The sequence below is a fragment of the Peromyscus eremicus genome, chromosome 6 (assembly GCF_949786415.1).
Source record: "Peromyscus eremicus chromosome 6, PerEre_H2_v1, whole genome shotgun sequence".
Lineage (NCBI taxonomy): Eukaryota > Metazoa > Chordata > Mammalia > Rodentia > Cricetidae > Peromyscus > Peromyscus eremicus.
The window spans coordinates 71,587,823-71,600,240 of record NC_081421.1 but is presented as its reverse complement, the minus strand read 5'-3'; the positions used below and the strand labels follow the sequence as shown (position 1 = coordinate 71,600,240).

Below are 12,418 nucleotides of genomic sequence, written 5' to 3'. Positions count from 1 at the left end.
GCACACAGAGAAAGGGAAGAAAGTGAGAAATGGTGGTGAGCGTGAACAAGAGTGTCCCAGAGCAGACACTGTTGAGAAGAAAGGCACGCGGGTCACACCAAGTTATTTTCAGGACAGCGTGATGACTGAGCACTCAACAGGCAGATGCTCCGTCCCAACAAGCCCTTATTCTCCTTCAGGGTCTCTGGACCTGGTTACGCCAAAAAGCTTCCCCATGTGGTCTCCTAAAGAAGACACTGAGAAGAGCATGGCCAGGCTCTGAGCTTACCTTATTGTCCTGCATGTCTCGGTTGGCCCCATTTTTCAACAGCAGAAGAGTCGCCTCCACATTATTGACAGCCGCTGCCCAGTGGAGGGCGGATTTTCCTGCAGGGGGAACAGTTTATAAGGACACAGAAGGGCAGAAGGGCACCAAGCAAAGCACTGTGGTTTCTTTTTAAGCAAAGCTTGAACTCCCTGAGGAGCAGCAGGAAGTCAGTGGCTGAGGGAGCTCACAGGACAGCACAGTTGTATTTTCCTTTCCTTGTGTTCTCAGACTATTCCAGAACAGTCTGGGAGCCTAGACAAAAGGAGCCCTGGTGTGTAAAATGCATGTCTTCCACATGCACAACCTTCACATACTGAAGACAGCAAACATTCTATTTTACACCAAGTGCATATTTAGCATATCTCACAACCACCCCCCTAGTGAATCCACTCCCATATTGAGAGTGGTTATGGCAAGGAACCCATGCAGGCAAACTTTTCATGAACATTCTTTGAGGTTCAAAAACCCTCATACAAAACAAAACAAAACAAGCCCAAACTTCTCAGCTCAATCTAGGGACTCCTACTGCCTCGGCATGCTGAGGGAAGACTCTATGAACAATGGGGAAGAGAATGAGAGACTCTCCAAAGGATTCAGATCTGAGAAGTTCTCTCAGGGGCGTGTGACAATTCTCTTGCTTCGGGATGTGCTTTGCAGACAAGAGCCCAAAGCCCTGTCCCTACCATGATCGTCCACTGCATTCACATCTGCTTGGCAATTGATCAGTTCTGCGACCATTCCTTCCACAGCCAAGCGGGCGGCCAGGATCAGGGGCGTGGTCCCATCGTTCATGCGGGCATCTAGGTCAGTTACGCGGTTGCGGATCAGAATCTGGAAGAGAGGCAGAGACAAGGGTCCCTTAGATGAAGAAAAAGAACAAAACAAAAGCATTCCAACTGCAGCTACCCTGGGTGTTCCTAGAGGGCAGAAAAACTGTGCTATCTTCTTACCCTAGACACTATAATGGCTAATCACTACATGGTTGCTGAATAAATGGATGAACCACTGATAGACGATCAGGACATACTGGCCCATCAGGATGATATTCTGCTTTCTAAGGCAAGGGAAATATGTGTGTTGTGGAGGAGAGGGGGGTATCACAACTTCAATCACGTATACAGCCTGAGGTCATCCAGAACATTTCCAATTTTTTCATCAGGTTAAAATAATGGAGTATCAAGGAATACACTGTCAACTGACGATGTCCACAGACAGGCAGAGCCATACAGAGAGTAAACACTAAAGGATTTGGACCAGTTACTGCCCCCATCTGACCTGTGCATCTGTGAGGCATCTTTGTACATCAAAATATTGCTGAAGAAGATTCAGAACCCTGCTGCTGACTGAATCACTCTCTGGCTATTCAAAGTGGGTCAGCTGGCTTTCCTCCCTCTTCTGTCAAGCAGAACTAATTCCTCAACGACTTCTGGATGAATTCAACGAGGCAGTGTTTTAGTAAAGCTGAAACTTTCCAGGCCCGTGAAAGTTATCGTATTTTGTGTGTGTGCAGGCATGTCTGTGCTATGGTCCCCATGTGGAGGTCGGAGGACAACCTGCAGGAATCAAGGCAGTTCTCTTCTTTTACTCTGTGGACCCTGGGGACTGAACTCAGGCTTTTAGGGCTGTGGCAAAAGCTTTGTGGCGGTGTGAATGTGATGTCCCCAGTAAGTCTTGGGGAGGGGGGCATTTGATTATTTGGACCCCAGTTGGAGTAGGAGGTGTAGCCTTGCTGGAGGAAGTATGTCACGGGGGCAGGCTTTGAAAAAGACTTGTGTCATCCCCAATTACTCTCCACCTCCTGTTTGCAGTTCAAGGTGTGAGCTCTCTGCTGTTCCCGGCACCACGCCTCCACTCCACCATGGTGGACTCTAATCCTCTGGAAGCATAAGCCCCATTGAAGTCTTTCTATTTTGAGTTGCCTTGGACATGGCGTTCTATCACAGCATACGCCCGAGCCGCCTCATCCTTCACATTCAAACCAACTCTTAAGCTCTTCACCTGGAAGACGCCTTGGGCATCCGCTGCAACTGCCGCATGAAGAGGGCAGCGGCCCATGTTGTCCTGGGCATTGGCATCTGCACCAGCATCCAGGAGTCGTTTGGCAGCATCAGCCCTCGAATAACGGGCCGCAAGGTGCAGGGCCATCTCGCCGGTCCGGTCTGTCTGTGCCTGAAGGCTGGCACCCTGGTAGACCAAGTCTGTGATGATGTTGGCAGAAGAGTCCTCTGCGTCTTCATCCTCATCGCTCAGATCTGAGCTGCCTCCTCGGAGAGACGCCAGCATCAAAGGGGTACACCCATCTGCAGGAAGGGAAAGTTCCAAACATGTCCAAAGCAAAGGAAATGAACCCATGACCGGAACCATTCTGCTGAACACCATCACGCTATGGGAAGGGAATTCCCTGTGCTTGTAGTGACTGTGACGGGTTGTACATGGCAATGACGGTCACGTGAAAAGTGTGGGAAAACAGCTGCCTTCAGATCCGGGGGCTCTTCCTTACCCTGAACAAGTTCAAGTGGGGTGATGACGTCTTAAACTAGACAACATTTTAAAAAGATAATATAAACCTCTATGGCTAAGACAGGAACTAAATTAGTTCTCCACGCTCTATGGTGGGATACTGTGGTGGTTTGAATAGGAATGGCCCCCGCAGACTCATGTATTTGAATGCTCAGTTACTGGGGGTGGCACTACTTCAGAAGGACTAGGGGGCGTGCTCTTGTTGGAGGAGGTGTGTCTCTGATCTGTGTCTGTCTCGTTTCCCACCTTCCTGTCAGGATGCAGCTCTTTACTACTTCGCTTTGGTCACAGGGTCTCTTCACAGCAACAGACCAGTGACTAAGATGGATACTATTTTTCTATCCCCCTAAAATCTAACTCATTTAATTAGTCTGCTTGTTCTCAGTATGTTGTACGTAAAGTATTGCAAAATCCTTCCCTTTCTTTGAAATCTACATTTTTAATTAAAAAAAAATTAAGGATCTATTTATTTAACGTGTATGAGTGTCTTGCCTACATGTATTTCTGCACCATGGTGCTGGATCCTCTGGAACTGGAGTTCCAGATGGTTGTGAACTGCCATATGGGTGCTGAGAACTGAATCCAGGTCCTCTGTAAGGCAAAAAGTGCTCTTAACCACTGATCCTGGGTTTCCAGCCCATAAATAAAAAAATACTTAAACATTTATCTTGTTGTATGTGTATGGTGTGCACACATGCACATGTGCCATAGCACATAAATTACTGTATGAGAATGGTGTGTGCATGCGTATGCATATGCCATAACATGCATGTGGAGGCCAGAGAACAACTCTATCCGACTTCTACATGGATTCCGAGTCACACGGATTCATTATCCCCAGGTTCAGAATTTCTCCATGGCTGTACTTCTCTCACACACATTTACTCAAGCTCATTTAGTGCCTGTGCAGTTGGCAGGAGCACCTGGCCAGGTGGAGAAATGCAGAACTAAAGAGGGTAAGGCCCGGTCCTGACCTGGGCCTCGGACATTCACATCCAGCACAGCCACCTCCTGCTCGGCCTGAGGAGGAGTGAGTGCCAGTGATGGAGTCCGGCGGATGTCTGCAGCTTCCAGGTGCTGCTGTGTCCATGGGCGTCGATCAATGGGGTCATCTTCTGCGAGCAAAGCCTCATCTTCAGTCTATAAGGAAGATAGTTCCCCTCGTTAACCTGAGCCCTCCAGAAGCTGCTGATGGGGGCTGAGGAGTGGCAGTCTCCCCCCATCTCTTTTAACCTCCACTCTGTATTTCCATTCTTCCCATTCTAACTGTCCCTGTCACTAACCACTGTGGCTTCCCACTGCTCTCAGCTGTGGTCCCCACTTACGTCTATGTATCTGGACAACTCACCCATACTCCACCCCAATAGGGATGGCTCCTGGCTCCAGCCCTAACATGCTACTTTTAGATGCTCAAAGTATCATATTCTCATTTCAGGGTCTGCCTGCTGCTTCTCTCTGTCTACAATGGTCTCGTCCAACTTTGTTTGACCAACTCGTACTTGCTCTTCAAATGGAATTAGATTTTCACTCTTGTTGGCTCTAAAAAGCTGTTCCTCTTTACTTACTCAGCTGACCATGTGGCATGTGTTATATGGCACCGTAACATCAGCAGACTGTAAGTTACGTTTCTTTAAAAAAATTTAAATTTAGTGTGCAAAACAATAGGTTTTACAAACGTATCTTTATAGCTTGCTGATATATTCACCCCACCCCACTTTCCCCCCTTCCAAACAATCCCCCTTTGTGTATATTTTTCCGGCCCTAACTATCTCTGTATTAGTTAAATATAGATTGCTCATGTGAGAGAAAGCATGCAGTATTTTGCTTTTCTTTCAGCTGGAAGGTTCTTGGGGAGGGAGAATAAACCTTGCTCAAGGTTGCCTGCCTGCACTAACAGTACTCAACCAAGAGCAAGCATTGAGGGAGAACGAGGAGAAACAACCATGTAAGTGTAAAATCATCTATGCTTTCCTGAATTCTTTGTAATAAGAAATAGGCAAGAGGCATTCTAGAAACTGCTGTATTGATTCCTCACAACAACTCAGAAAGGAAAGAGCTATTATTATTATTATTATTATTATTATTATTATTATTATTACTGCTATTTTATAAACAAGGAATATTAAATACAAAGAGGTTTTAAGTAACCACCATAAAGTAGCAGGATTTGGATCTGAATCTGGTTCTGACTGGCTAGAACAATGGCTTTTGTTGTTGTTACTTCTTTCATTTTTTTGAGATTATAATGACATCATTTCTCCCTTCTCCTTCCTCCCTCCAACCCTCCCATATAACCCTCCTTGCTGTCTTTCAAACTCAGGCCTCTTTTTTCATTAACTCTTGTTGAATGCATATATATCTCTAAATGTAACCTTCTCTGTATAATGTTACTTGTACATGTTTTCAGGGTGACTAGAGCATTGTTTTCATTTGTTTATTTTGTTTAGTTTTGGAGGTAGCTCAGGCTGGCCTCAAACTTGAGATTCTGCCTCAACCTCTAGAATGCTGGGACCACAACACCTGGTTTAAGGCAATGTTCTTAACCATTATGCTCAGTCACCTGCCCGGAAATTAATGGCCTTGGCTTTCTTTACTGTATAATCCCATCTCTTCTTATAGAAGTGCCAGAGATGTATCCATAAAGGGAACCGTGAGCACTCACATGCCAGTCCTGACTCAACAAACATGAGCATGACATACGGGCCAGAAAGCAGGCTTGCTTTACTATTTTACAATAGTCTCCCTGAAGAATATACATGGGCAACCAAGACTGTCAATACTCCAAAGGTCCCTGCTGTTCCTGAGGGTCTAGGAAAGCCACTGTCGGGGAAGAAGAAAAACTTGGAATGTGGTTTCATGCTGGCTAGCAGGAGGGCTTTGCTAGGACAGCTTACCTTGGCTTTCTTTGGCTGGGGTCCTTCATCATCAACCCAGTGTTCACTTGTCCCAGAGCCAATCAGGTTAGCCTCTGACACTTGCACTGAGAGATTTCTGATGATTATTCAGAGGGAAAAAAAGAGGACAAGTTACGGCTGAACAAATATAGTTGCTTTCAACATTTTGCCAGCATACTCCCAGACTATCACCTGTCATGGCCCAACATGATAGGATGCACAGTACTTTTTAAAAATCACATTATTATATTTTTTAAAATTATCTATCTATCTATCTATCTATCTATCTATCTATCTATCTATCTATCTATCTATCTATCTATATCTGTGTGTGTATCTGAGCATGTAAGTTCAGGTGTTTGCAGAAGCTAAAGGGGTCAGCTCCCCTGAAGCTGGAGTTACAGGGGTTGTAAGCTACCCAACGTGGGTGCTGGGAACTGAACCCAGGTCAGTTCGTGTTCTTGACCCCTAAGGTATCTCTCCAGCTCCTGTAATCACATTACACACTCGGAGGACAACTTGAAGTCAGTTCTGTCCTCCCACCACGTGGGTACTGGGGACCCAACGCAGGTCCTCAGGCTTGGCGGGGGGCACTGTGGCCTACTGAGCCATCCTAGCAGCCATGATGAGCAATAGTCTGTGTGACATTTCTGAGCATTCATCCTTTCTTGGCTCACCAATAACCAAAGTGTTCTCAAACTCAGACTCTGAGCACCACTGGAACACGCATGCCCAGTAAAGACGCAGCTGTGCTCAGAGACCTGGACAAGCCGTGAGGAGTCGTGGTCGGGGTGACGAAAGGCAGAGTCTAGAGTTTGAAGTTATGACCCAGGAAGATATGCCTATTTGCTCATCTGGGCTCATCCCTGTGAAGAGTGGCTTATTGGAAAACCCTCTTACTTCAGCCCCACAGCATCCTGCCCCACGGGTTCACGGCGCTTGTGATTGCTGGAGTCCCGGCGAAGGGTGAAACCCTCAGGCAGCCAGAGGAAGCCGTGTTTGCGCTTTCGTTTGGCCATGATCACCCCCAGCAGGATGATGAAGAGGATAATGACAACAGCAACCGCAAGGAGGTAGAGAAGCTGGGCGCCCCTCTGAGTCTCGAGTTCACCTGAAAGTTCCAAGACAGGGACAGTGCTGTAGGACACCAACCTCTTAGTGTCGCAAGGGTGAGCCCCAAGGAAGTCCTTTCCCAGTCTGTTCCCTTCAAAACCAATGCTACTCACTGACGACAGACACCAGCGGGTAGGACAAGGTCCCCTGGATGGCATGAGAAGCCAGGAGAGCTGCTGCTGCGTCTGTGTTCTTGAAGCACTGGTCTGAATCCTGGACGCACTGCCGGTTGTCAATTTCCAGAAACACCTTAGAGCTTTGGGGTGACAAGGACAGAGGGGAAGGGGAAGGACAGGAAGGAAGGAAGGGTCAGGTGGGGCAGGCTCAGTTAGAAAGGCTCCTGTGGTCCCCCCTTCCCTCCCTCCGCGTCCACCTTTCCACCCCTGGGAGAACGAACTCGGAAACGAGGACCCTTCAGATGCTGGGCATGGATTCCCACCCAGGCGGGCTCACATCCCAGTCTGGCTGACAGAAGCCTGCAGACGGGGTGACACAGAACAAGCAGCTGGGGAACAGCTGGCCTGCGGAGCTCCTCTCTCATGGGTTCTGGTGATCTCACCCTCCCCCAGCCCCACCTGCGCAGTGGCCCTTAGCCTTCACTAAAAACACGCCTCTGTGTGTCGGGGCCCACATTCTCCTAAGAGTCTGCACTCATCACAAGCAGGAGGGCTAAACGTCACTGAATGTCACAAACAGTGGGACATGAACAGCAGAACAACTGAGGATTACCGCTCGTGTCGAGCACACAAACGGAGGGTCTTGAAGATGAGGCAATAATGAATTCGAATGGTACATCATGAATAAAGGCCCTAAGCAACCCTGGAAAAAGATTTCGAATCCCAGCCCTTAAGAAGTCCTTTCCAACACCTGCCTTCTACTCGCTCTAGCTTATCCTTCAGGACCCCTCAGTCAAGGCAGATCTTTATCTAAGTGGCTAGGATGTTTGTCTGAAATGGAGGAGCATTCGATTTAGACCGTTTTGGTGGGCTGAGTATTTGTGTTATGAATCACAGTGCTCAGCTTTATGAGCCACTTGCAAGCACCATCCTTTGGGTATTTCAAAGTTCAGAAACTCAAACCTACCCTACCATCTCCTGCTCCTGCTCATCAGGAAGAGACCTGCGTGACATCCTCGGCCTCTTCAAGGCAGCTGGTTTGTCCCCATAGTAGGGGTACACCATGAGAGCACCCTGAGAGTCTCGTTTAATGCGTAAGTTGGTGTGGAGCAGGGTGCCCAGTGCCCTCAAGAAGCTGCGAGAATCCTGCAGCAGCTGTTCCGGGGGCAGGAGCACCACGATGACCAGGGTGCCCTCTGCCAGGTTCTCGGGCTGGTCGGCCGCGCAGTCCAGCCCGTCCCAGCCACACTCCTCCGTGTTGCACCCTTGGTCACAGCGGTTGTCTTTGAAGTGGTCTGCACAGTATTTGTCATACCTAGTCAGGGGAGAGAGACCAGGGAAAGGGGCTCAGAACACACGGGGCTGACTGCAGACTTTCCTACCCACCTTTCCCAGCTCCTTTTCAGGACCCCAATACCCAGAGAAACTTTCCATAAATCATATATCCCGACACCGTGGGCTACACAGCTGTGCCGCTCAACATCACCCTGTGCCTCCCGGAGGAGGAGTAATACCACACTCATCCTGTGTGTGTGTAGTGGGTCCTACTCAGCCAGTAATACTAGGAGCAGAATTTTCGCTGAGAGTGGATATCTGAAGCCAAACTCAACTAGGCTCAGGCTTCTCTCTACTTCATGAACTCAGTAAGGCAGGGAAGGGTTCTAGAAGTAAAAGGTGTCCCAGCTTGCTCCAGACCCTGAGCTATCTCAGGGCTATACAGAGGAGTGTGCCAACATGGTCCGCTCGTTCTCATGCAGGAGTGAGAGGATTACAGACGGTAAGAGGCAGGGAGACGTTCATACAGGATGTGAGATCTAGCTCATCTACCCTCCTTCAGTTGTCAAGAGAAATCTGGGTGTGGTGGTGCAGACTGTGATCTCAGCACCCGGAAGGCAGAACTAGGAGGATCAGGAGTTTAATAAGACTCAGGAATTTAAAGCCAGCCTGTGCTGCACGGGATGCTGCCTCAAACACACACACACACACACACACACACACACACACACACATGCATGTGTGCCCACATACACACAACTGCCCCCGAAATACCAGGCAAGGGATGAGAACTCCAACTGGTCCTCCACTCAACTCTCTTCGCCCACCCTAGCCCCTTGCTATTTCTATTTGTACCACTTGGCAGAACTTGGCATCTGCTCGACAGAGTAGACGTCTCCAGCAGCTATGTATGTTCTGGCAAGCTCTTTAACCTTCCAGGGAAGATCTCTAACAATACCTATGCCTCCCAAAGCTGTGGGGGAATCGCTTGGGGTTAAGTGCAATGATTAACACAAAGGTTACCACATAGACCATATCTGCCACACTGACGAACAGGAGACCTAAGAGGCCTTAGCTTATGTCCCCTATTCAGATGGGGACACTAGTCCTAAGGAGAGGAGTGAGCAAAGGAAGAGTGGTACAGACCTGTCCATCCATCCTGCAGCAGGCTAGGCCGGAGGCTGCCTGAGAGGGTATTTCCCCCAGGAGGTCGCAAGAGCAGCAGGTGAGAAGGCAGAGAGAGGCAGAGAGAGGGGATGGTTAGGCAGTGAGCAGTCCCGGCCCTCTGTCAGCAAGGAAAAACAGGGCAGCGTGCGATGGGGCAGGGCTGGCACCATCTGAAATGCAGAGGCGGCTGGGGCCGCAGCTGGAGTGGTTAGGAGCGAGGACAGGAGACTGAGTGTGTTAGTGACAGGCCCCTCCGCGGCTGAAGGTCCAGGCTCTTACTTGCAGGTCTTGCTACTCCTCTGGCATTCGAAGTTGTCGAACAGGCACTCCGCGGTGTTGCACAGTTCGTCACACTGGTTGTTGATGTACTCCCAGCAGCGAAGCGAGGAGGTGCAGTTGGCCCAGGGGTCCTCCATCGTGAGGGAACAGTCTCCTCCATCCCACTGGCAGGCGTGACTGTTGCAGGCCTCATCACAGATGCCGTCCCGAGCCTTGTCAGCGCAGTACTGACTCAGACAGGTGGCAGGAGGGGTGCTGGTGGGGACTGTGTAGAGCTCACAGTGGCTGCCCCAGAACGGTGGAGAGCAGCGGCAAGAATAATAAGGAGGCTGATGCTGAGGATGGCAGGTACCTCCGTGCTGGCAGGGGTTACTGGCACAACCCGGCTCACAGTCCTTGGGGTTAGGGCAGAAGCAGCGGGGTCCCGAGGCTGTGTGCACACACCGCTCCCCTCTCCGACACTTCACCTGCCCACAGCTGCTCTGGCATCTTGCCCCGGAGAACCCCTGTAAGAAGTGGTAAAGGAAGGGGGAGGGCAGAGGGATCTAAGAGCTCACCCCACTCTCCCCTACACTCCTGGGGAGATAAAGACTGGGCACGTGATTAAGATGTTCTAGAAACAACCTCTTCAAATCAGCCAGCGGGTGAGGGCTGATGGCCCCATGGGACCAGGGTGGCATGCTCCCACTCTAAGGTTGTTATGAGAAAGGTGTCCTCTAGGTGTCGTCACACAACACTCTCTGTGCAGGGCAGCTTCCAGCCTTTGGCAGCAGCAAAGGTGTCTACACAGAGGACAGTTAACATTGCGCTTCCTTCTAGTTTGAGAAGGCGCTTACTCTCCAGGGGTCGCTGCTAAAGAACAGGAGCAGCACAGCGCTCCGCCCAGCACGCCTGGGGCGGCTGCAGCAAGCCCAAGGCTGGGCAGCCAGGGCATTGGCCCACTTCAAGGGGTCATCACACCATGGCGGTCTCCCCTCAACGCTCTGAAGGCTGACAGGCATGACGGGAACAACTGAATACAGGGAAGACCCAGACCCGGCACTAACACCCTAGCACCTTCTGGAGGGCTCGGAAATGTGGGCTTCGCCTCAGCTCCAGAGGACATATGGAAGAGGGGGCGTCCCTTACATCCGCGGCAGGCCACTTACTTGGGGGCAATGACAAATGAAGCCATCGGGCATGTTAGTAGCCACCGCACAAGTCCCTCCATTCAGGCAAGGCTTCTGGGGACACACATCCAGGAAGGTTTCACAGTGACGGCCTTAGGACAGAAAATAAGCGGCAGCTTTAAAAGGTACGAATATTAACTTGGAGACACTAAAGGCCGCCCTCCTGGGATGGGGAGCAGCCTCACATGCAGCAAGAGGAGGGGCAGGCCTGTGGGAGCCCGTTCTCAGGTTCCTCATGGCTTTACCCAGCAGGTCCTCATAGAGGATGATTAGACCACGGGCCTGAGTGCAGGTGTCTGGGATAGTCTGCACTTGGCTGTGCTGGGGGAGGAGGTCTTTTGCTCCACCCCTTGGCGTCTCTATAAAAACCCTGGGGCAGAGACAGTCGGGGCCATTGGACTAGGTTCCAGGCCCTCTCGAGGCTATCCTTTATTTTCTGTTTATCTCCGCGATATTCTCCACAATAAATCCTTCTATCTAATATTTCCTGCTGCTCGCACTCAAGAAAACTCTGGGGAGCTGTGGGGTTGGTGGGTAAATGCCCCACACAGGCCCGTTCTAAGCCAACGGGACTTAGAGAGGACACTCAGTGGACTTCATAGCAAAGGGCCCATCACTGCTCAGACCAGTCCCTTGACTGTCTTGCCAAGACAGCAAGCACACAAGGACTATCCACCCCAGATAGACCCCAAAGGGACAGACAGAAAAGTGACACAAATTCCAATAAAAACAAAAACTTAAACCCCCTCAGACAAAGGGCAGGTACACTTCAGCCTCAGCACACACTCACATTTAAGGTGAGGGATGTTGCTAAGGGCATTTTGTTCATGCCCACTTCACAGAAGCAGCGACACCCGGCCAAGGCACACACCTAACAGGGAGGGGGCCTTACAGAGAAGTCTCCTCTCTTCTTGGCTACTTTGCCTTTGTGTGGCCCGACTGAACTGCCTGAAAATACACCCGAATTTGCTGGGAGCTCATTCCCTCTAGAGCCGGCTCTGAGCCACAGGGCACCTGCGGGCTGCTAGCTCCCTGATAGACTGAACGGGGGTGGCTGAAATCGTGGAGGGGATGTGGGGCACAGCTGGGGTCTCTTGGCAAACAGCAGGGAAAGAACCCCATCTGCTCTGTGGTCTTTTGGAAGTTAAAAAAAAAAAACCTCAAAACTTAAATACTTAGTACTTGTGTCTCTCCACATTAGGAAATGGACACTAAGGGAGAACAGCCAGTATGTGGACAGAGATCAGGAGCTCCTTGCTGATCACTAGTGGGGACATCCCACACAGTGCAGCTCAATGGGTCACTTTCATCTATCCCCGTGACATGAGCACATAGACACGGCCGTGGGATACCCACTCAGGTGTCCCCACGCCCCCCTCCCCCATCCCACTGCCTTTTCCTTCTTCTTGAAGTCCTGGTCAGTGTGTGAGATACCAGCATGCTCAGCGGTGACGAAGAACAGGAGCCCACACTGCCCCAAGAGCAATGACAGCCAGAACGATTCTGTATTGTAGAACCCCTCCTACTCTTGGGAAAATTCCAAACTTTTTAAAAGGTAGCATATACTTCAGACTGAGA

The 12,418-nt window shown here is 50.1% G+C and overlaps 1 protein-coding gene across 1 annotated transcript in view; it reads right to left on the bottom strand.

The window, feature by feature from the left end:
- Notch2 (notch receptor 2) overlaps nt 1-12,418 on the bottom strand; it is a 102,511-nt gene that overhangs the window by 4,853 nt on the left and 85,240 nt on the right. Inside the window, exons 24-33 of the mRNA XM_059266602.1 lie at nt 10,820-10,932; nt 9,672-10,177; nt 7,918-8,265; nt 6,948-7,090; nt 6,622-6,832; nt 5,722-5,818; nt 3,802-3,967; nt 2,306-2,607; nt 991-1,138; nt 269-366 (exon numbers count right to left, since the gene is read on the bottom strand). Coding sequence (XP_059122585.1) covers nt 269-366; nt 991-1,138; nt 2,306-2,607; nt 3,802-3,967; nt 5,722-5,818; nt 6,622-6,832; nt 6,948-7,090; nt 7,918-8,265; nt 9,672-10,177; nt 10,820-10,932 — 2,132 coding nt within the window. The remainder of the gene's footprint in view (nt 1-268; nt 367-990; nt 1,139-2,305; nt 2,608-3,801; nt 3,968-5,721; nt 5,819-6,621; nt 6,833-6,947; nt 7,091-7,917; nt 8,266-9,671; nt 10,178-10,819; nt 10,933-12,418) is intronic.